The 23578-nt window shown below is 43.3% G+C and overlaps 2 protein-coding genes across 3 annotated transcripts in view; both read right to left on the bottom strand.

Annotated features, from left to right (window-relative positions):
• The window catches only part of abcd1 (ATP-binding cassette, sub-family D (ALD), member 1), an 11979-nt gene extending 7783 nt beyond the window's left edge, over nucleotides 1-4196 (bottom strand). The window contains exons 1-4 of one of the 2 annotated variants that reach the window (XM_030784215.1): nucleotides 2390-4196; nucleotides 1539-1719; nucleotides 739-881; nucleotides 1-100 (exon numbers count right to left, since the gene is read on the bottom strand). The exon at nucleotides 1-100 is cut by the window's left edge and continues 69 nt beyond it. In XM_030784215.1, coding sequence (XP_030640075.1) covers nucleotides 1-100; nucleotides 739-881; nucleotides 1539-1719; nucleotides 2390-3322 — 1357 coding nt within the window. In that variant the 5' untranslated portion in view covers nucleotides 3323-4196. The remainder of the gene's footprint in view (nucleotides 101-738; nucleotides 882-1538; nucleotides 1720-2389) is intronic. The other variant, XM_030784216.1, reaches the window with a different exon arrangement.
• A 3948-nt stretch (nucleotides 4197-8144) lies between these two features.
• Nucleotides 8145-23026, bottom strand: ccdc120a (coiled-coil domain containing 120a). The gene is made up of 11 exons (XM_030784896.1): nucleotides 22973-23026; nucleotides 13984-14139; nucleotides 13775-13856; nucleotides 13374-13504; nucleotides 12786-12902; nucleotides 12541-12661; nucleotides 11587-11643; nucleotides 11255-11396; nucleotides 10592-10693; nucleotides 9056-10189; nucleotides 8145-8250 (listed from the first exon to the last, which is right to left on the bottom strand). The coding sequence occupies exons 2-11, from the start codon at nucleotides 14029-14031 to the stop codon at nucleotides 8145-8147; spliced, it is 2040 nt and encodes a 679-aa protein (XP_030640756.1). The 5' UTR covers nucleotides 14032-14139; nucleotides 22973-23026.
• Between the last annotated feature and the right edge of the window lie 552 nt (nucleotides 23027-23578).

The raw sequence follows: 23578 nt of genomic DNA, 5'->3' as shown, positions 1-23578 counted from the left end.
TCTGAGCTCCGGCGGATCGTTTGTAAACTCCGGCCCGGACGTCCTCGAAGACCTCGAACATCTCAAAGACGCGCGCCGTGTAGCCAGCAAGCTCCGTCACCTACACATGTCAGAGGGAAAGACGTTACCTCTAGGCGCTGCCCGAATGTCTTTGCAATCCATGCAAGAGTGCAACACATTAGACTTTCACATTAGACTTTTTAAATGATTAATATCCATTAGGTTGTTGATATCCTGTTCATGTTGTTCTCAATGTGTGGTGGTGTGCACTCATATTACATCCGCTTGCACTTCTTGAACCTTGTAAATAGTCCCACGATCAAAGGTGAAACACCATCTAAGTTTGCAAGGCCATGCAATACAGACCTGCTCTGATAAATGTATTGCATAACTGCCACGCAGTGGTCACTGTGACCGGGGTATAATCACAAACATCTTCCCTTATAACCAGTAAAATACCAGAATGTTAAAAAGCTTAACGCCTAAAGAGGGAGCGGGTCGGGACACTCGTTGGCCGAAAACCCACGGAGCAAAAAAAAAAAAAATCGGTTTTAAATTTACTCTGACAGTGTTTATATTCTCCTACACAGATAAGATAAAGACTCTTAGAGTTAATTTAATATCACTGGGCGTGCTGCTCACCAGCCTGTCACTACCTTCACCTCTCACACCCGAACGTCAGAGGCACACGCAGTTTCTGTTATTCCTGAATCAGCACAAATAGGAGAGGTTACGTGCCTCTTTGTAGGAGCTCATGATCCTCTCCACAGCATCTGCTCCAGCATTCAGAAGATTCCTGGCTGTGGTGAAGGCCTGTGTGCGTTCACTGACCAGGTCTTCCTCTTTCATCACCATGGCAGCCTGTTTCACATCCTCAGAATCTAAATGTCAATCAAAATGTCAAACATCAAAAAATACCCCATTCTCTCAATTTCTTCGCAACGAGATGGCCGAGTCAAGAACGCAAAAAAGATTTTTATGACGTGGGGTTAGCGCGGTCTTTCAAACGTAAGCAATACAGCCCCCCTCAGCGTAAACAAATTCTGAAGCTGAACACAGCAGCCGAATAGCACAAAAAACTGTGCGTTTACATAAAGTCAGTGCCAACCAGGAAGAGAAAACATTTTTATGACGTCTCTGGATCCGGAGAGAAAAGGAAACAAATGAGGGAAGCACACAGAGCATCTTGTTTATCGAGTTAATTGTTTCTTGGCAGCACAGGTTATACTTTTGTTACCATGTGAATGTGTGATTAGCATAACAATAATTACCGCCCTCACGTCTTCCCACACGCTACAGGGATTGGGCTACAGATACTATGAGCAGGACTGATGCAATTAGCCAACGCAGACAGAAGAATGGTTTGTCGGTACTGTGCACGGAGGACCCGTGTCGTGAGACTGTAGTAAAACTATGGAAGTACGTTGTGTGTTTTTAAACCATGTCTAAAAACAAAACAAAAGAGGAGGGGAATAAAAAAAAAACAAAGACAGAGAGAAGGAGAGCTGTGTGTGTGTGTGTGTGTGTGTGTGTGGTACCGTTCTCTGAGTATCCGGTGGCAGTTATGATTGGCACTGCCACCATCACCAGGCCTGAGGCGCTCCACAGATACTTCATGAGAAACTGCTCCAGCATTACGTACCACAGCCTCTTAAACAGGATCAGGTTGATCTGGGACGACAATGCTTTATAACTGCGCTGCAGCTGAGACATTTCCACCTACAATACACACACAACCAATAAAGAACAGGTTAAAAGAAAGATCTGAAACCATGCATCTATTGTCCCTGCCTGATGGCTTTGGACTATAGTGACCCTATTTCACTGTGTAATTAAAGGTGCTATGCAGTTAAGTGTAGTGAAATGGCATTGAACTTAAAAAAAAAAAATACATACATGAGAATAAATAACAGTAAGTGAAATGAGAAAAGCACACACAGTGAGTAAAGCACACACAGTGCAGAGTGTTCATGCTCCCTGTCCATGATTACTAAAGGTTAGTTAGTGGGTTTAGGTCAAATCAGTTTGCATGGTAAACTTATTTGACCTATTTCCATGGTTCTGTCTTTGTTCACCCGTGTCACATGACCACTCTCCATGCAAACCCCCCCTCCTGACTCCCTGCTGTGGGCAAGTTTCTCCTCAGAGGTTCCCTTGTTTGTTTAGTACACTGCTATTCTCTCATTTCATTATCAAAACATCACAACCTATGTATGTGTACATACATGACCTGTAGCTTCCTTTCTCACAGACTGAATGGCATGTCAAAGTGGATGATAATGATTAGGCTACTGAATTAAGCAGCACAGTGAACAAACTTGTGTAAGCTGTTTTGATGATTAAGATAAGCGTGTCAAACTGTCATTGCAAACCTGTCTGACTAATTTACCTTGTGTCCACCATAGAAGGCAATCTCCTCTGAGTTTGCAATAATGCGTGAATGCATGTAGCGCAGATCACCTTTCCTCTTGGCCTCCTCAGCCACCAGTTTGCCAAAGCGTGGGGAAAATGCCCTCAGCACCTTGGCCGTGACCGCCACTACAATGCCGGCGATGACAGAGGGCCAGGTGGTGTTAGCCCCTTTAGATTCAGCAGTTTTGATAAGAGTGTAGCATGTCATCACCACATCCAGGATGGGCTTGGTCAGGTTGGAGTACAGATGAGCTACAGAAGCAGCAAACATAACTACATCCTCAGTTAGTGACTGGTCAGGGTTGGTTAGTCTGCCGTCCATGTTGCTGACGCGGTAATAGGTCTGGTCACTGAAGTACAGCTGGTAAGCGTGGGTGACGAGCCTGGTACGGAAGGCCAAGGTAAGCTGGCCCTCAAGATATCGGATGGCACTGTTGACAAAGGTTGCAGGGATGGCAATCAGTAGCCATTTAGTTAGCTCCCAAATAAAGGCCTGTGGATCTTTCTTCACAATAGTTTTCACGATCTTGCCATCCAGGCTGGCGACGTAGATAGAGAGGAAGGTGCGGGAGATCAGGGCGACAGAGTGGATGCCCAGCAGACCGAGTTCTTTGCAGAAGAGCTGAGGGAAGAGGATGCGGAGGAGACTACATAACCGTTCCAGAAATTCACGGTTTACAGCCGGGGAATTGCTTTTTCTTTTCCCCTTTTCTGTCACTTCCTTGTGTCCACCGCTTGAATCAAGTGAGAGTGCTCCCCGAGTCTGCCTCTCAGTCCGTCCTATCAATTTGGTACGAATTACAGGGTAAAGTTTTCTAAAACCGTATGCAGCGACGAGAAGAAGTACAGCTTTTCTCATCGCCGAAGTTTTCTTCAGTTGAGGTGGTAGTTTGGAGTATATAACGGACATTTTTGTTGTTGTTGTTTAATCAAGCTGCGATCCACTGAAAGGGTCAATCTTATTCAAAAAGAGGTAACACGCATCGCTTCAAGTCGATTCCTCGTTGTATCATGCGCACATCAGTTCAACATGTAAAAAATTTTCACGAGGGAAAGGAAATCTTCAACACTGTGATATATTCATTTTAACATATGTCTTCCGGCTTAGTCTTTCTATTTTATCCAATCTTTTCTTGACTAAATTCATCAATTTATTAAAACAACGCCTGGAGGCATAACCTTTTGATATGCGTTCAAGGAAGCCAGTCAGTCCGTACCATTTCAGTACCGACAGATCACTGGAAAGAGCAGCTAAACTAATGACACTGACCCGAAAGAGCTAACTCTGACTAACTGGTATCTGCCTAAAATGAGACTTTTCAACTAGGTTAAGAGACTTAGTTGACAAGTTCACCTTAGTTAGGTCAGCTACTTACTGCTAGCACAGTTTGCTAACATTGTTACCGTTAGCTTCCTTAGCTGTTTCGACAGCAAACAAGATTACACGTAAGAGTCTGCGCAATAAATTACATGTAAACAAAAGGTCAACATCACTCGAACATACTACAAGATGAATTAAGTCTGTGAGAAAAATAAGGTTAATTGCACTGTAATGACTAGCTAGCTAACCGCTAACGTGTTGTACTGTTACTCAACGTTTGATTCGCTGTTGCTTGTTACGCCTCCTGAGGATTTCCTGCGTCCGACTTTCATATCACTTTATAAGATCTTTACATAATGCGGTCCTCAACAAAAACCATTACCATTAGCTATATTGTAACTAGTTCAGCCATTTAGCAAAGTAAAAAGTATTTGTCCTTTAGTTCCTGTTCCTTGAAGTCATAGCCGTCCTTCAGAGCGTCTGATCCCATGATTGTTTTCCGCTGCTCGAGCTGTGATGTAGGTACACCAAAATTCTGACGACAAGCGCTGCAGCAAAGTTGTTCTGATCCGTAATGGACTCGAAAATTTAACCCCAACCCCATTATCACTACATTTAATGCGACTTCGCCTGCATCTAAACAAATCTAATGACTTAAATATGATTTTGTGGTATACTTTAAACCTACAGGTAATATACGTTATATGTATGTAATATACATTAAACATAGGGTACTGACCCAGCAAGTCACACCATGCATTGCACAGACTAATGCGGCTCGACAGTAAATAAGTTCATGGGGCAAAGTCCAAGTTTTGCGTATTTTCTAGCATTAATTACAGTTGTGCCGTTTTTTGCCCCTCAAATAGTTGACATGTTAACGAGGAAGTGGTCTTTTGATGATAACAGTAAATATGAATGTGACATATAACAACTGTATATGGTTAATACTACTGTGCTTTCAGTTCCCTTTAACCAAAGAGTTCCAGCGTGGAGGTGTTTATCATACCTGGCTCATGGTCTCTTGCCAACAGACTCCTTAAACTCTTAGCTGCAGAGTAGAGTATAACTGCGCATTACAAATGATCCGTAGAAGTAACCTGTCCCAGGAAACTCTAATCTGCTCAATTCCATCACCAAGTTAAGATAAATCGCTATGCTTGACTGATGCATAGATGAGAATTATAAAGGAATGGCACAATTGTCTACATTTGACAAAGACACTTTATTACAAACAAGATTTGTACAATTCCTTCCCAATCACTGGGCCTGTAAATTCCGTTTTTCCAAAATTATCACAAACTAAATGAAAGAAACATCAAAATATTTACAGTTGAAATAAAATTATAAAGTTCAAAATGAATTACATTGCTTAAGCAGGCGTCATAAAAAAAAAAGATTCCATACACTAAGAACTGGATCTGCCAAATGAAAATGTAATTTTTACGCAATGGTTCTCTGCCAGTATTTATACTAATACAAATTTGAAAAATGGCAATTAACATTTCAAACATGAGCCAGTGGCCTTATATATACAGAGGTGTAATGACAATGACAGAGAAACCTGTAAAATTTCACTTAAACTGACAGGAATCAGAATTTACACGTTTTATTTTCTATCATCAAAAACATAAGCAATGTATTGGATTTGTCTGAGAAGTAAAAAAGTTAACCAGCAACACAACATGACTTTAATGATGTACAAAACAGACTGCAATAATAATAATAAAAAAAAAAATGTTCCGTACAGTTTGACCTGTAAATAAGGTAAACTTCAAATCACCTTCTTGTTCTATATTACAAAAGGGTTGTTTCTATCAGTGGGAATTTTTTCCATGCAACGGTGGCATCAGTTCCAAAACGGACAAAGCACAAACTGAGCAGCTTTTAAAATTTAGTCCTGAGACAAGCATGGCAGCATTTGGTGACAAGTTTTAGAGCTGTGTGCATCCAAAGAATGGAAAAGCTCTTGATTGCTTCGGTACAAATAACACTCTTAAGCAAAGGGCTTTTTTTTCATTCAAATAGACTTGAGAAAAGGGCATCCTCTGAGTTCATAGCCTCCAAGATGTACACAATGCTGTCTATGGTTCAGCTGGAAGATTCTAATTTGAGCATGGGGACAACAGTGGAGGCAAAGGAGGGACATTTGACGAGTCCATGCATGCACAGGGGAAAAAAAACAGGGTTCGCCAAAGGGAACGCTATAACACACACAGCAAAAGAACAGATTCTATCTACATGGATTAAAGTGGATTTGCCAGCAATCCAAACAGTTTTGTTTTCTTTTGTTTTTTGTTGGTTTTTTTTTTTTTTTTTTTTTTTTTGCCATGTTTCAGTTCTGTCCAGATCACAATGAACGATCTGATAACTTTTTTTTTTTTTAAACAAAATTCCCTGTCACATATATGTTTGTGGCAAATGTACAAAGAAACATTAAAAATGGTTCAGTAACTCATTTAGGCAAGCACATGATCATTTCTACTCCTTTTTTCAACAGGTAGGCACAGTGGTCAACAGCTGGCATCCTGTCACATGACACCATATTATGAGCCTCACATTGTATTCAATCAATGGGTACAAGAAGATGGACTATTAACAATTACTATTAAATACAGCCCTCAAATCACTCCACTGACCGATTCATGTCATTGCTTACAAAACCATGGCTTGATCAGAAAACACTTCCCTTTGACATCTGTAGTTATAATGTGCAATAGCAATATAGAGGCGTGCAACAAATAGCCGATTCCAACGGCAGATAGTACACCAAAGCATGGTGAATTTTGCTTGCATCTCGCTCTGCGATTGAAGATTAGACCCTTTTTACTTAGAGACGGTGTGCCCTCTAGTGACCGTTTACGTGTATCACAGACGAGACAACGAGTGAACATGAATGCATTAGTCGCAAATATAGGCTAACAAAGTAACGTTACAGACGTTTATATTTGAAAGCACCAGTGGCAAAGCTTCTCTAACAAGGCTGTTCCATGGAAAAGACAGTGTAGTATATATACAGTTATTCCACATGAGTGAAAAGATGTTTGTGTAGTTGTAATACATTTTAAACTCTGCTTGATAATACGAAAGCAGAAAGTTAGCAATTGTAAATGGGTGAGATTTCAAAAGGTTGATATGAATGTTTTCATTGTTACTTGACCTTACTGCTTAATAATACCATTCAAAATGGTTTGGGACTTCAAGAAATGAAAGCAAGACTATGCTAGTTTTGTACACAGAGCCAAAGATGTGACCTTCATAATTATATTTGCATCTTATAAGTTGTTACAGCAGTTTCCCAGACTGACAGGCAGTGAGGTCATGAACCTGAATGGAATTTGTAATACTAATCTTTCCTATTAATAAAACATTAGTAATGTTCTATAACTAATAACGTTCCATGTCATTGCATTTAAATGAATAAACTATTTAATTTAATATTTCTGGAATTAAGCACTTTCATACTGCAAATCAGAAAATCTCTTCACAGAGAATAATTCTTATAAAGTGATATATTTTGTCTTAACATAGTAATCTTGATTGTAATTTGCATAGTTTTAAACATATAAAATACTATCAATCATCCAATGTTTAACTGAACCTGAAATTTTTTTGTGAAGTGACTTACCATAAGTAAGTAAGATTGTTTTATTCAGTACTAGAATTCATGCTCACTTCCTATTTATGTAATCAGCAAATCATTTAACCATGTAAAGATATTGAAACTTCAGTTGTATGCACACTAAGGAGAGCAAAATGACTTTTAATAGTTTTTATTGTCTGAGAAAGGTACCAGGTACCAACTTTAGCAGCACTTATGCTGTGGGTTTTGTTCTCATATATATATATATATATATATATATATATATATATATAGCTGGTATATATACCATATGTATAAGTTAGCTGATAGTGTCTGTGATGGTTGAATAGTAAACTTCTGAGCTAAAAATGGCTTGGAAGTGCAGTATGCACTTAATAAACTTCAATATGACATAATGGGAGATTTCTTTATTAATTTATTTACATCTGGGCTAATGGACTGACCAGAGTACACATATATTTGAATCATGTTCTCTCAGTCTTTACAGGATGGCAAGAGGAATTTATGATCATTCATAAGCCCTGTTCATTCTGTATTAGTGTCTTTTAAAGTGTCTGTCAATTGGCTGGTAAGCTAGTATACATGCCTTTGCCTCCGATCCGTGAAATGAAAGCTGGTACATAAGCCTTTGTGTTTGTCCACTGAAGGATAAGCTGGTATATATATATATATATATATATGCCTTTGTATTTCATCCATTGAAGGGAAAGCTGGTAGATATGCCCGTGTGTTCATTGGCTGGTAAACTGGCATGCCTCTGCCAGAGTGTAACATTTGGTTTGTTGTTTTTTTTTTGTTGTTTTTTTGTCAGACCAAGGTGCCGGGAGTAGGTCTGTCATTGCCGGACTCTTTTAGCGTCAGGTCCTGCATCTTCGAGGTGAACGGATCTTGGTACATAGAAAACTCCACTGACCTGTCAAAGACAAGACAAAAATGACAGAAATCAAATTTAGTCTCCGCTACTGCGGTACCACCCCCCCCCCCCTCCCCCCGGCTCTGGGCTGCCGGTAACTGCCCGGATCAAATTTAAGACGCCGGTTCTGGCGTGCAGAACTGCCGATAGGATGGCGCAAGCCCACATACCGTCTACCATCGGGCTGCGCGCATCAGAGAGAAACGACTCCGCAAGAAATCTTATCATACCATCACCCAGGACGGTCAAAGTCAATCAAAGCCATTCTCGTACCTTGTTCCAAAGTGCTGGAATGAGCGCTCAAAATCAGAACCGCTAACTCTTTCCCCACATTCTGCAAACATCTAAACGCATATTTGTTCTGCCAGTATCTGCTCTAGCATGGCTAAGGGGTTTTTTTAGCTGCCACACTATATTAGCGCTAATAGTGTTGGCAAATTGTTATTAAATTAGACACAGTTTTTTTTTCTTTCTTTGTACGGTCAGCCATATATCCATGCTTTGATGTGGTGTAATAGTACATTATGTCAAGATAAGTAAGAGGCTGTCACATGACAGCTTAGCTGTGAACATACTATATTCATTCACTCTGTAGGTCTCTTTGGATAAAAGCATCTGGCAAATGAATAAAGTATAAACGAATAATTGTAAACAAAATGTACAGGTTTATGTAACGGGTTTGAGGCACCTTTTAGAATGTATCTCAGAACACAAGAAATTAGATAATAAACATACATTTGTATCTCATCTCTATGTGCTTCAGACAATGTAAATGAAGAATCATCCAGCTAAAGCAGACGCTTACCTGCCATGAAGTGGGTGACCGTGGAAGGTAGCGGACTGAGGAAGCTGGGAGTAAGGGGGTTCCCCCTGCAGGGACTGGGACTGGTGAGTGAGGGGCGGCTGCGGGTGGTGGTGGGAGTTGTGCAGAGCGGCCGTGGTCCGCCTCCGGGCCGACGCCCCGTCCTGGCCCTTCCCGGCGGCCGCTTGGCCCAGGGTGTTCCGCAGGTACCAGTCTCTGAGACCCTCCAGAGCCAGAGCCTTGTGCAAGCTGCGCGTGGGGTCGTCCGGCGTCGAGGAAGCGGACGAGGACTCGGCCGGATAGTGCGGGGGCCTGTGGACCTGCGGGGGGCAAGACTGCTCGGTCTGATGATGGTAAAGACCCGCTGCGGTGGAACTGCTGGAGCCGGGCGTTTCTGGGTAAGGGGGCAGCAGTATAGTCTCTTGCTGGTGTTGCTGTAAGGGAAAGAACGGCCCGCAGGATTTGGTACGGCTCACTTTGACCCGGTGGGGCTCACCCGGCTTCCCCCGGAGCATGTGGGGGCTATAGGCTGGAGGGCCGGCGGAGAGGTGCAGAGGCTGGTTCTGGGCAAAACCGTTCATGTAGGGAGGGGGCGGGGCAGAACCCTCAGACCACTGTCTGGGTTTAACAGTGCCGTGAGTCTGCAGTCGCTGCTGCTGCTGCTGCTGCTGCTGCTGTTGCATCTTCTGCTGTTTCCCCCACACATAGTCCAACAGGATCTCATTGTAGCCCTGACCCCCGCCTCCTCCTCCTCCTCCTCCTCCTCCTCCTCCTCCTCCTGACCCCCGGCCGCCCACCGACGAACGCACCCGGCTCAGCTCGGTGTGGCCGTTGACGTGCCGCTCGGGGCTGCCGCGTTGCGCTTGCTTCAGCCGGCCGTCGGTAAGGGCCTCGGAGCTCTTGTAAGGGCCGCTCCTGACGGGCATGACCTGCCTCTGAGTCCCCTCGTCCACAGACACGCTCCGGTCCAGCAGGGCCTCCGAACTGTTGCTGCGGCGAGTCCGGGCACTGTACTGGCAGCCTCCCTGCTCATATGACCCTGAGGAAGTCCCCTCCTGGGACGGATGAGGCACCACCAGTGGAACCTCTGGATTGTCTGACCACTGCTTCGCCGCAGTTCCGCTCGACGCGTCTGACCTGGAACAGGGAGGACCAGAAAAAGTGAGAAAAAAGGCCATGAAAAGACACTGACTTAGCAGCAGAAGCAGAGGCAGACGTACACCTCACAAGTAAACAGACTCTTCATTTTCCCCCGTTGACTATACATCTCAATGGCCGCTTGTGTTACGCGGTCAGAGGGACAGGCGGAACTACAGACGAGGCTGTTAACTTAACTGAATTTAGTTTGTGCTGAACCACAGGGACACAAAAAAACCTTAAGTGCAGCTGGCAGACAGCATCCATTACTCCATTACATTGTTTGTTTTTTAACGGTAATCGAATCACAATTTCAGTGTCGCTATCAATTTCACAGTGATGGCCTTAAAGAGGCATGTTTTTGGATAAGCGTTCAAGGCTGCTCAATGGGGGATAGCTCACCTGATGTGGGCATTTGGGGGCGGGGGGCGAGATAAAAGCGGGGTTGCGGGTACACTTCTGCCCTCCACGTTTGACATACTCCTGGGGAGGGTGCGACTCGGACTGGGGAGGGAACATGGAGAAGATACGACAATTTTATTACTTGTGTTTTGCAACCGTTCATAACGTTTACAGTTTTACAGTTGTATTATGTTTGTATCATACGGAACAATAAGAAGAACATTTACGCTGCTTATTATTGGGATTGCTTATTATGTACTGTGGGGGAATATTGTCCATCATAATACAATGGATATAATAGATATTACATTCAGTGTATTGCACTAACTAGTATTCCTCGCAGTACCTTCCAGATCCTCTAGCACTACACCGTACAACAGATTATATATATGTTTATATATGTGTATGTTTCTATATCTATATCTCTATATCTCTATCTATCTATCTATCTATCTATATATATATATGTGTGTGTGTGTGTGTGTGTGTGTGTGAGAGAGAGTGTGTATGTGTAGGTATATATAACAATGCAGCCCATAATGTCTGTGTTGGATCCAGATTTCTAAGTAAAGAGAACGCACGCTGGCATTCTGGAACACGAAGAATGAGACTGCCTGCTGTGCCCTAAAAACAAGACCGGAAAATTCCACGGAGAGACTCTACCTGGCCGAACTGGCCACAGAGTTTCGGCGCGTCCTCATCTCGTAATAGATCTCGACGGGGGACAACTTCCGACAGAACCTGCTGTCTGGGCTCCCCGGGGCCAGCCGAGGGCGGGAGGGGGACAGGTTGTCAGAGGTCTCCTCTGAGAAAGAGGGAGAAAGGGAGCGAGAGAGAGAAAGAGGGAAGGAAAGAGAGAGAGGGAGAGAGTGAGAGAAAGAGAGGGAGCGAGGTAGGGATTAGTGTAGTGAGTGTTAGTAATGGGTTTCTCCACGTCTCCAGTGATGTGAACGTAATGTCGGCCCATGCTGGGTCCTTCTGTCCTCTCAGCTTACCATTCTCCTGGCTGGTGGAGTCTGACATGGAGCTGCTCTCTGATTTCACTGTATTGTCTGTGGACACATACATATTTATACAAGATTATTAGATAAGATTAATTATTGTTCTTGTGTAAGATTAGACACCGGTTGTCATAAAAAGAAAGCACAACCCCAAACACACACACACACACACACACACACACGATGAAGGGAACAAAGGCAAAACAGAGCACAGCTGACTGACACTGACGTAAAAACTAGGCTGAGCAGATTGCCAAAAGAGAGACAATGTTTTCAAGCGTTTCAGTCAATGGCATTTCAGCGGTAATCAATTTGCATGAGGATCAAATCTCCCACAGATTAAGGGTTGTTTGCGCGCGAGTGTGAGTGGTGCATGCGAGCATTTGCGTGTACGTGTGCGTGTGTGTGTGTGTGTGTGTGTGTGTCTCCGTCTGTTTTTGTTTCTGTTTTCTCCAGTTTGTATGCTGTCAGCTCTAGGATAATAAGAGGAAAAGGGTCCAGTTACTCAACATTTCCTCCCCTTGCTCTCTCACAATATCCTGCTTATCTAAAGTGCACCTCCTTCCAGGGAGTCAGTGACTGAACTGACCTTTCCTACATGAGAACCTCACATTACTTCTACCACACACACACACACACACACACACACACACGCTCTCTCTCTCTCTTTCACCGAGATCCCTACGTTCCCATGCTCTGACAATCAACCCCCTACCTGCTGAAGTCATCTGACTTATCATAAACCACGTATCCTGTCTCACTGTACGTCGCGTCTGTTTTCCTTTGGGCTGAGCCACTCAATCCTTAGACACACAGAGATCAAAGGCCTAACAGTATTGGACTGGAGCTAAATCCTGTGAGCTCTTCACTAAAGACTCTGGCAGCTGGGTTTAGCCCGTGTAATGAGCTGGGAACAGGGGAAGGAAGGTTTCGGGCGAAGGTTTTTACCTGTGTGGCATCCCCGGTGAACGGTCCTCTTCCCGTGGGTCGGATGCTGATCTGGGTCCGTGTGCCGTCGAAGGGCGCCGCTGAACAGAGTTTTCTTCGTCTTGCGTTGGGACGCGTCTTCCTCCTAATACACGCAAATCGCATTACAGCGATACAGCAAACAAGAGGCCGGTGTGTAAACGTATCTAAGCTTACTTTTTAATATTAACGTTACTCGCCGACAATTTGTTCGAAAATGGACGTACCTCGCCTTTTGCGTTATGTTTGGCGCCGTGGCGAGACGCACCGATTCGCCGACGCACGAAGGGAGGTTTTTCTCCTGCTTCTAGCGGAAATTCTTTGGGAAGCTCCCCCGTCAGCTCCTGCAGGAGTAAGCAACAAAAACCAGTCTTGAATTTCCACGGACAAATACAAATATCGCCGTCTTTGTAGCGCAGGGTTTTCAGATGGTCTTTGCAACACGTACACTGGACCCCAGTACAGATGTGTTCTGTTGCAGCGCGTACTTCAACATATATTTTTAAACATTAATATCTGAAACCGTGCATTTTACTTTTCCATATTTTAACTACGTGACCCAGATCAGTCACTCTCAATGAGGTTCCAGTCACACCACCGACTGAAGGCGTGTGTTAAGCCTGATAAGAGCGTGTCAAGAATTGGAGCCTGTTCGGCCCATGGTCTCCACAGTGTTCTGCTGTGGTTATCTCTCAGCATACAGCAGAGCAGAGCAGAGCAGAGCAGAGCAGAGGCAGCAGGCTGCGGTAATGAGGAGCGTGTCCGCGTCCGTTAGCCTGAGGCGGGGGACGGTAATGATACGAAAGGGGACTGACCGCCTCCTGCAGGCACAGGCGCTTGAGTTCGGCCAGACGAGTGCTGAGCAGCGCCTGTAGACTCCTCCGTCGCTCCTGCAGTTCGCACATCCGCTCGGCGCGCTGCTTACTGTCCTGACAGCCCTGCAGCTCTGCATGGGCGCGCGTACACACGCACACGCGCGCACACACACGCACACACACACACACACAAACACACACAAACACACAAACACACACACACAAACACGGTGTAAGGATACATGTGACTTATAAAAATTATTTGTGAGTAATTTAATACACAGACTGATGATTTTCGTGAAACACGTATATATTAAACCAGATCAATAACTGACATAAGATTCTCCTAGTCTGTCTTTTTTATTATTATTATTTACTATGTATTGCAGAGCAGTTCTCACCAGGTCCTGTGATCAGGTGACTTTTCACCTCCATGTCATGCGTCTCCCGTGTGACCTCGCTCCCTCCTGACTGTGGGTTCAACTGCACGGATACAGAGAAGCTCTTAGAAACTGTTGTTGTGCCTCCCGTAGTTACCACGACGATACCTGAATCACACCGCCTCTACTAAACTGTCTCTTCATGTCTTTAAAAGTCCACAGCCTCTTACCTTCCAGCTGTAGTCATACGTGCTGCAGTGGTTTGGGCTCGTGGCCATTCAGCAGAGGCTGCTGAGGGCGGTGTGGTTTGCCGTGATGCAGTAACACAACAGGCCTGAGTGGGGAGCCACTGTGCTGGGCGCTCAATGCTGCTCAAACGCGGTAATCTGAAAAAGCACAACAAAGCACACTGAACCACCGTTGCTAACCCACACATAAGGGCACAAACTGAAAGATTGCTTTTGATGACAGTACAAATAAGTGGACCAGATCAAGGGCAGAGCGGCGTAGAATGTAACAGAGTTGACACGGATGTTGGCTGTAAAAACACGAGCGTACAAGCATTAACCGTTTGACCGCGCCGCGCAAGCCTAGCCAAATTTTATCTTCGTCCTAGTATCGACAGTGAAAACATTAAAAAAGAAAAAAAACAGGAAAACTTCAGACTATTTCTCATAGCTTCTCTTTAAGAAGGTTTTAAAAGGCCGGTCTTTGATCAAATTCTTTCTCACTCGGAACATTATTAATACATTTGAGTCGTAGATGATGCACAATTCTTGTGAGGAGAAGGCTGTTTTTGAAAAACGGCATTGATCCTTTAAAGGAATCTGTTAACAAAGTAGATTGCTATCGTTTGAGAGGAGCATTCGAATTATGTTGGATGCAGACATTTCTTTCAAGGTTTGAACTACATCTCCCTTTTTTTTTTCCCAAGCACATGGATGTGTCTGTGAGAACTGGGAGCAGGAAACCGAGAGTGGGGGAGGAAATGGCCTGGAGGGGGGCGGGGGGGGGGGGGGGGGGGGGTGAACGAGGGAAACAGAAAAGGGAGGCTCGGACGAACCAATGAAAACAATACGGCAACCAGGATGCCAACTACACACACTCAAAGGGCACACACACACTCACACACACACACTCACACACACATACACGCACAGACATACACACACACAGACATACACACACCATTTCCCAAGATTACAAAAGCACCAGACAATGAAGGAAGGAGTTAAAAAAAAAAAAGAATCTCAGTGTTGTGTTTTCATGGGCATGTGCTGAACACCACTTCCTGCAAAACACACTCCTGTTTCGGTGCCAAATTGCAATTTCACCTCATTCTATCATTTTTCTTTTGCGGTCAACCAAACTGAGAGGAGTCATTCACAACCATTCATCGTCTCAGCATAAATAGTACACGCGGTCTGCAGTACCGTAAAGAACAGATTTGTCTTAGGATATGCACCGATGACGAGTATCCGAGAACTAAAAAGCAAAAAAACCCCTAACAACAGGGAATTAACCAAACAAAAGCTTAGCATAGCCCCGTCTTAGATCTGACAAAGAGACACGTGAAACAAAAGGCCAGCCAACGAAACAAGAACAGAAGACAGCATGACATCAGAAATATGTTGGTATTTCACACGACCCAGGTATTACCAAAGAGCACAAACAAGCGTACAAAAACAGACAGGCACGCACGCACGCGCGCACACACACACACGCACAGACAGGTCAAAGGAGGGCCAATTGAAAGTAAGACAGCTGACAAGCAGAAGACAAACAAACACATGTTGGTAGAGTAAACATATGTCCCGGTGGATGTCTCCGTTTATTTAGTGTAGGATTTCGACAAATGGGAAAGTGCTGTCGGACAAGGGATGATGCAGCCCCTGGTCTTAACAGCACGGTGTGGGAAACCGGTGTTTAACTGAGACATACGTGTCATCCATTACACTTGGCATCTCTGGAACCTCTGACTGTTGTCCAGAGAGTAACCTCAGAGGTAATTCATATGAATCAGCTAGATTTCTAGTTATTTACTTAGTTAGCTCTTCAGTTATTATTGCATAGTATACCGTTACCATAGTGATAGGGTCTTGATTCGGGCTTAATAATAATTGCTTTTATTAAACGTCTAACATGGTCAGATTCTGAGCGGAAAAAACGCAAACAGACATTTAGAGTATTAAAACCATGATATTTGAAGGCTCTGGAGAGAAACACAAACAGAGTGAGAGAGAGAGAGAGAGAGAGAGAGAGAGAGAGGCGCAGTCCAAACAGGAGCATGTGTCTGCGAGGCACCCAGAGCGAAGCAAATGGCAGGACAAATGGTCGGCCGTCCACACGAGTCTCGCCAGCATTCCGGCATCTTCTCTCACGCATGTCACAGCTTGCCTCACTGCTCCCTTAAAGATGTCGTATGTAGAAGAGGTCTGTCCATCTCTCTCTCTCTCTCTCTCTCTCTTTGTCTCCCCCTCTCTCTCTCTCTCTCTCTCTCTCTTTGTCTCCCCCTCTCTCTCTCTCTTTATTTCTTTCTCTTTTTTCTGCTATTGCTTTCTTGACTGATTCTGGCAACACCGCCTCTGCCATTTAATGTAATTTTAACATTTCAGATTAGAAACAAAGCGGTTTTAGTTTAGTTTTCCGCGCTTGAGACTTCATGCCAGTTCCTTCTGGGAGAAACTTCACTCAGAATCTTTCTTTCTTTCCTGCAGAAAACAAAAGTGAGAGCTCAGCGCATTTTTTTTTTTTTTTTACCCTCCCTCCCTGGACTCGACACGACCCCTGCGGTCCCACGGGGTCTGACAGACAGGTCCTCCGCGCTGGCTGTAATTAATCCCTCTCTAACGAGGAAATGTGGACACAGCTGCATTTCCACCTCATTGCGTCTCTGAGACCAACAGGTCTCGCTTGTTGCCGCGGTGTGAATATCAGAAACGCAGAAAACTACCGGTATATATAAAAATACTTTGATATGTTGAAACTTGCACTCGAGAGCAATCAAATGAAAACAATTGAGGAGCCTTCGTTTTTGCCAGCTCACATCCTCAGTCACCAGATTTCGTTAATGCAGCCGCAAAGGGTGGAATGCTGTCAAATGGAGGCATCTGTGGTGCCATGATAAACCCTTAATACATGAAGGTCAATGGTGGCCAAATGGTGTTTTCAACAGCCAAGTTCCTACAGTTCTTTGGCGCCTTTCAGTCACTGCTGATGGTGCGATAGCCACCTCCCACACTCACACATAGGGGAGCGTTCACACTAAGCTGGTTACGAGCTAATAACACAGTGGAACTCACTTCACTCATTTGGTGAGTTCCACCCACTACTACAGTTTGAGCAGATAAAACGCGTCTTCTGTCTATAAACAACTAGTAACAATCAAAAACGAACCTCCCTTTACTTCTTCTATTGATATGGAGATTAAAAAAGTCACGCCGTGCCCATCTTTTCTTATGTATATTTGACCAAAGCGTCAAATTACTCCAAAACACTCATGGGTTTGTTTATGGACAATTTGAAGTAATTTGAAGTTAAAAAAAAAAACCTAAATGTAATTGTCCTCTTAATTCAGACTGTATTGTCGTGTCGAGGGAGTGACGCACGCAACAAAGAGCAGTAAATGAGACACTAAAAGACGGGTTAAAAAAAAAGAAAAAGAACCACGCCTTTACGAATCTCCCGTGAGCTCCACAAGCGCTCATCCCTCCCTTGCGCCTGAACACGCGCGAGTCTCGACCTTAACCGTACATGCAAGTCTGATAATACCACTGAGGATCTTTCAACCCACAATGCCAGATTTAACGCAAACAGCTTCTCTGGATGCAGATCTGAAAGAAAAAAAAAAAAAAGCTATGGCGAGTCAAACATCTAGGAACAGCTGCAGTGTTGTAGAAATTCGCGTGTTTTTTTTTTTTTTTTTTCGACTTGGTCAGTTTCAGTCCAGTCAAGGGGTGACACGGTAAAGCTTCGGTCTAGCTTTAGAAACACGCGACGGAGAGAAAGGAAAGGGGAAGATCTGGTTCGCACCTTTTCTGCTCTCTGCCCCGCCACTCCCTAACCCTTCATCATCCATGGGCAGGAGCCCAAAAACCTGCTCTCCTGGCCCTTTTTTCCCACAGCGGGCTGGGTGGAGGGCACACTTCCTTTGACTGGCAGCGGCAACAGCTCCAGCCTGGAGGCGCAGAGGGGCCGACAGCAGACGGCAGATGGCTGGAGCATACGGATCATCTCCTTCTGTTCACTATTGCTATCGACCCCATCATTAAATAACATTTCTGCTTACTGATCAAGTTCGGAATTTTTTTTTTTTTTTTCAGGTTTCACATCAAATGGCTTAACAGAGCCAGCCACGTTGGTTACCTGCGTACAGATGTACGATGACATTTTCCCAGCTCTCTCACTTCATAATAAACTCATAAATACGTAATAAAAAACTGACATTCTAATGCAGTGATATACAAGGTGTACAGAGCTGCACTATTAGTGCTAAGTTCCACAGTGGGAGTATGAAAAACATGCATGAGATATTCGGCAAAAAGAACCCATCACCTGACTTACAAATGCTCGGCATCCTTCAGCATCACAATGAAATCTAAAAAGAAGAAAGAGTGTACGGATGACTATACACAAACAGAGCTTGTACACGGTTTCGAGAGAGAGCTAACACTGTACTGTGAAAAGCCACAAGGTAGAGCAGGCCAGTGTACATCTCAAGTCATGTGATAAGTTCATCAAAGCAAAGTGAATTTGACAGACAAACGCTACACTTCTCGGCAGCGTCACAGCAAGCAGGGTACTTCTTGAACGTAGACAGAGGAACAGAGAGTGGGTATCTTTCCCTTTTTATTCCAGTGTTTAGCAAACTGTACCATCTCTTACTGATGAACACCACCTTACACTACACACATTTCCGTACCAAATGAATTCCAGTACGTAGTGGATCCAATAAAATATCTTAGTCATTCAGTAAAAGCTTTGAACTTTCAGTGTGATTTCTCATAACGTTAATTTGTCGGGCAAAATCATTGTCGGTAAACTGTGCAGCAGTTATCTACAATCTTGAGGCAATACACCACTGTATATTGAATGTAATGCATGGGATTTTATGTGACATGAGTTCAGGTCATGAAAGAATCAGGAACGAAAATCACAGTCATCCAACGGTGAGACTGAAAGAGACTGAGCTCAGCGTTAAATCTTGAGAGGGAAAAAAAAACAAAACAGTAGTTTGTGAATTCCGCAATCAGCTTTGATGTCTTATCTTTCTAAACACATCTGTATCTAAATAAAACTTATGGGAACTGATTTAAGTCAGGTGCCGGTTCAGAAAGGGTGCCCCATGGGGGACAGCAGTAACTACCTGCACATCTGGCAGGCACATGCTCCCAAACATCTCCCCTTTGTCTGGAGGCAACGGATGGTAGAAGGAGCTTACAACCCACAGCTACACGCTCAACAAACCACAACACACACGCATTCCAAAACACCACCTTGCGCCTGCGGTCTTTAAAAAAAAAACAAAAAAAAAAACAGGTACATCGCCAGACTTCATACAAATATTCTGTTCTAAATCACAAAGGATACACAACATCTGGATGTTTCAAAGGAAAAAGGATATCGGTTAAGAACCGCTCCACCGAATCTACAGTATATAAGACAGCAAAGGGGATTCAAAAATCCATTTTGTTAGTCGATGCTCAAATCCAGTGGTCATAGCACTGGATAAAAGTCCTAGAGGAGCTTTGAATTAATATCTGCTCCAGTAAGAAGCCACAGAATATTTCATGGAAGTGTATTACCTACTAATGTTAGGATACAAGGATAAAGCCAAACGCACTGATGGAAAAAGCTATAGCTGCTGCTTTAGAGTTGAAAAAAAAACAAAAAAAAACAAAAAACAAAACAAATAGTGAATGTAAGCGATAAGGTGGTGGAAAATGGGCTTGAATTTGCAAGAGTAAGGCAATGACACGAGCTAAATCTATAGAGCCCTGCACCACAGTTATTAAACACAGAGATCATTTAAAACGAGTGCAGTACAGTGAGAGCAGCTGGAATCACATGGATGCAAATCTGTGCTGATTTGAATATTTAAAGCCAGCAGGAAGGATTTTCTTTGTGTTTGTGTGTGTGTGTGTGTGTGTGTGTGTGTTTGTGTGAGTGTATGTGTGTGTGTGTGTGTGTGTGCGTGTGTGTGTGTGTGTGTGTGTGGTGGGGGTGGGTGGGTGATGCTGAAAGAGCCCTTTCAAAAATTTTGGCCCATCTTTGATCATTTCTAAACCACTGGCAATACGCGCGACAGAACACAGTCAATCTCACAAACAATCATATCATTTCAATATAATCCTCCACGCAATCCTCTTCACAGAGAGCTTTGAGGATGCAGCATGACAGCGTGTATAAAGAGCAGTTGGTGAACTGAGCTTTTGGGCGAAGTCCTCCCGGGTTTGTCTGAACTACAGGCATCAGCTGCATTTCGAGCAGACTTCAGCACTACAGCCTGTGCTCGACTTTGCTCTTACCATCCAAATCAAACACCGTTAGTCTGGGGAAATTATTTAAAAAAAAAACAAAAACTGCTGGTCCCACTGACTGAGTGGAAATCAAGTCTGTCAATCTGTATCGCTGACGGAAGGTGATGAATTCAGAGTCAGCACCGACCAAACCTATGACATCATTCTAGGAAAAGGAAGACGCGCTGAACCCTGGTGAGAAGGAGAGATAGCAGATAATGATTTTGTCTGATTGAATCAGGTCAGTTTCCCGAAGTGTTTAGCAACATCGCTTAATACAAGTTGCATTATAACAAGAAGAAAAAAAAAAAAGATGAACTCTGATAACTTAGGGTATCTTGTCCATTCAGATGGAGAGTAAGACCAAATTCCTCACACCCCTGATCAGATCAAAGGGAAATTAAAACAAAGATTAGAGACTGATGGGGCCAATTCTGAATAAAAAGCTTTGTGCATCAGAGTATTCAAGCAGACTGAAAGCAACATTTATCTCAATTACACAAGTGGTTGTCAGACTTGCTACAATTATTCTCAAACCAAATTGACAGTTTCTTGATGAAATATATTATGTGCATTTACCTCAAGCTTAAAACTGAATATCTTAATAATGCCTGTGTATTTACATGACTATTACACAGTTGTTTCTGTGTAAATACATATTATGATCCAGTGTTTGGTTTAACACTGCAGTCTGCATGAATAAAAGTAGACAAACATAATAAAGGCAAGTACTGAGTAACTATTGGTGGTCACTATTTAAAAATATTTACTAAGAAAAAAGTTACTTGTTCATTGCAGCTGAGGTGAACATGTTCATACAATGATCACTTTATTCACTGAAATACCACTTTTACATAATCTCTCTCTTATTCTATGGGGATTTCCACAAGCACCAGAGCAGTTCCTCAGTCAATCATTCCACTGTCAACCAGCTCTCTCTCTCTCTCTCTCTCTCTCTCTCTCTCTCTCTCTCTCTCTGTGTTTTAGATGCAGTAGGAGCAAACAATCAGAGATAAGTTACAGGGAAACACGATATAACCATCAATAAATCAACAGACAAGCTTGCAATGCTCGCAAACCAAGACAGCAGTAAAGTCAAAGTGATATAGTTCTTTGTTGTTGTTGTTGTTGTTGTTTAATGTCTCAAAGGAGTCCTTAGCGAGAACATTCGCATTACTGTTGGTTAAGACCACGGCGCCAGAATGCTACTATGTACATAGCATTTGGTGGCTCCATGATGAAGGGCAGCTGGTAATGAAAGGAAGGATGCCCAAGCTTACCACTGTTCGCTGTGTGGATCAGTCAAACCTCTTAAACCAGGCAGACATGAGGGCTTCATAACTGCTACTATATTACAGAGGACAAGAAACCAAAAATGGCTAGCAATTTTTGGTTACTTACAGAAAGCTGCATGAGATGTGAGGAAACATCTATTTGAATTCATCTCATTTTTAACATGCTGATCTAGCAGTGTAATACAGGAAAGATAATTATTCTCCTTGACAGCAATGAATGCAACTATGCCAAAGATCAGAGACAGAGATACAAAACAATAGCATTCACTTCATTTGAACGTTGCATACCTGCTACAGCATACATATCTACTTTACTGATACCTCTCTGCACTGTTTTATTTTTTACACTTGGGAGTCAAAATTGGTGTTAAATAAACGGATGACGAAGCAGGAAATGCCTGTGAGAATGTACTCATTAACCTGTCTGATAAACTGACTGATATGACCTCAGCGACAAGACATACACGGAATGAGCTTCCTGACAGAGCGATTCTGTGTTCATCAGCTGGACCTGGCTGTACAGACAATAGAGAGGCTGGTTTCTAGGTAGCTCTCCAAACACTTTAGTAATCTACTTGCCACTGGGCAACACCACACTCCCTACATGACCTAAATGACCTGGCAAACATGCAGCGATCTCCAGGCCTGAGTCATAATTGCTAAGTGATGCATTGTTTCCTGCAAGATAACTCTTAAAGAGGATCTTTTACCTGCTGGGAAACATACCAGTATGACAATTCAGGATTAACAAGAACATTCACTGAACAGGAACAGGAGTATGTCTCTTTACTTTGATATGCATTCAATTCAGCGGTTGACATGCGACGGACAATAAGGTTGTCTCAACTTGATACAATACACTGAAACACTGAATGATAACTTATCAGTTCATCATTCTCAAATCATTCTTAAAACCTAAGTATTCAAAGCAACCACCTCAGCTCGACAAAAGACATTTTTGCTGATCTGTATCTATGTACGTAGACAAAGGACATGTACTCTCTCTTAAGGACTAAAAACATGAGCGAAAAGGTAATGAAATGCTGAAAGCACGGTTTAATCTCCAGGACTGGCAATGAGAAGTCTGGCATTGTTCAAAGACGGGCAGTACACAGATGTATCCTGTACTTATAACCTGTACTTGTACTCATAACGCTGATCTGTCAAAGGATGATGTGCTAATATCTCATGCTATGACGCATGTCCGAGTCATAATGAGAGCGAAACGACTCCAAAAAAGAAAAATACACAGTTGTGGTAAATTTTTAACCAAAATCTAAACTGCAGAAGTCATTAATGTTTTGCATCAAACATCACTTTTGAACGTTAAGTTAAAATACTATCATTGTATTCTTTGAATTATTACTTTCAAATTCCTGTTCTAAGAAGTGTTAAAAGTCACTTACCTTATCGCACGTGAATGCACATTGTTTTCCAAATCTCAGAGGAGGTAAACTAACGAGGTTTAAGCAAGTTCCGTAACAGGAAATCTCCCAGCGTTACTGTGGCAGGTATAAATGGTCCTTAAGTTATATTCTGTCAGCCAAGGCAACACAGTGAACGACATTGCTCAGCCTGTGAGCACTCTGAGAAAAGAGCGACTTAATTAAGACGAGCGCTCGAACATTAGTCTCCTAACACAAGTTTGGAGTTTCTGTTCTCTCCAGCCCAGCCTCAAGGCGCACAGCTGAGCCATCGAGACTTGACTCTCCACTCAGGTTAGCAGAAGTCCAGCACTAGGAGGGGCTAAACCAACTATCGCATGCGAAAAAAGAGAGGGGGGGGGGTGAGAATATCCCAAAATAAGATTAGGATTTAGACTATTATTTGGAACCTGTCTAAGCAAATAATGTAGTAAAATTATTGTTTTCCGTATCATCGCTTTCTGAATCATCTAACGTGAGGAATACTCTTCACTTTGTCGAAGTTCGACTTTTTAAGTGGCCGGGGCAGAATGAGGTGATATTGCTACAGCGCAATCATAAGTTGGATATTCTTCTTTTCGTTTAAAG

The sequence above is a fragment of the Chanos chanos genome, chromosome 9, assembly GCF_902362185.1.
Source record: "Chanos chanos chromosome 9, fChaCha1.1, whole genome shotgun sequence".
Lineage (NCBI taxonomy): Eukaryota > Metazoa > Chordata > Actinopteri > Gonorynchiformes > Chanidae > Chanos > Chanos chanos.
Note: the sequence above shows the minus strand (reverse complement) of the source record. Positions and strands in the feature narration are given on the sequence as shown.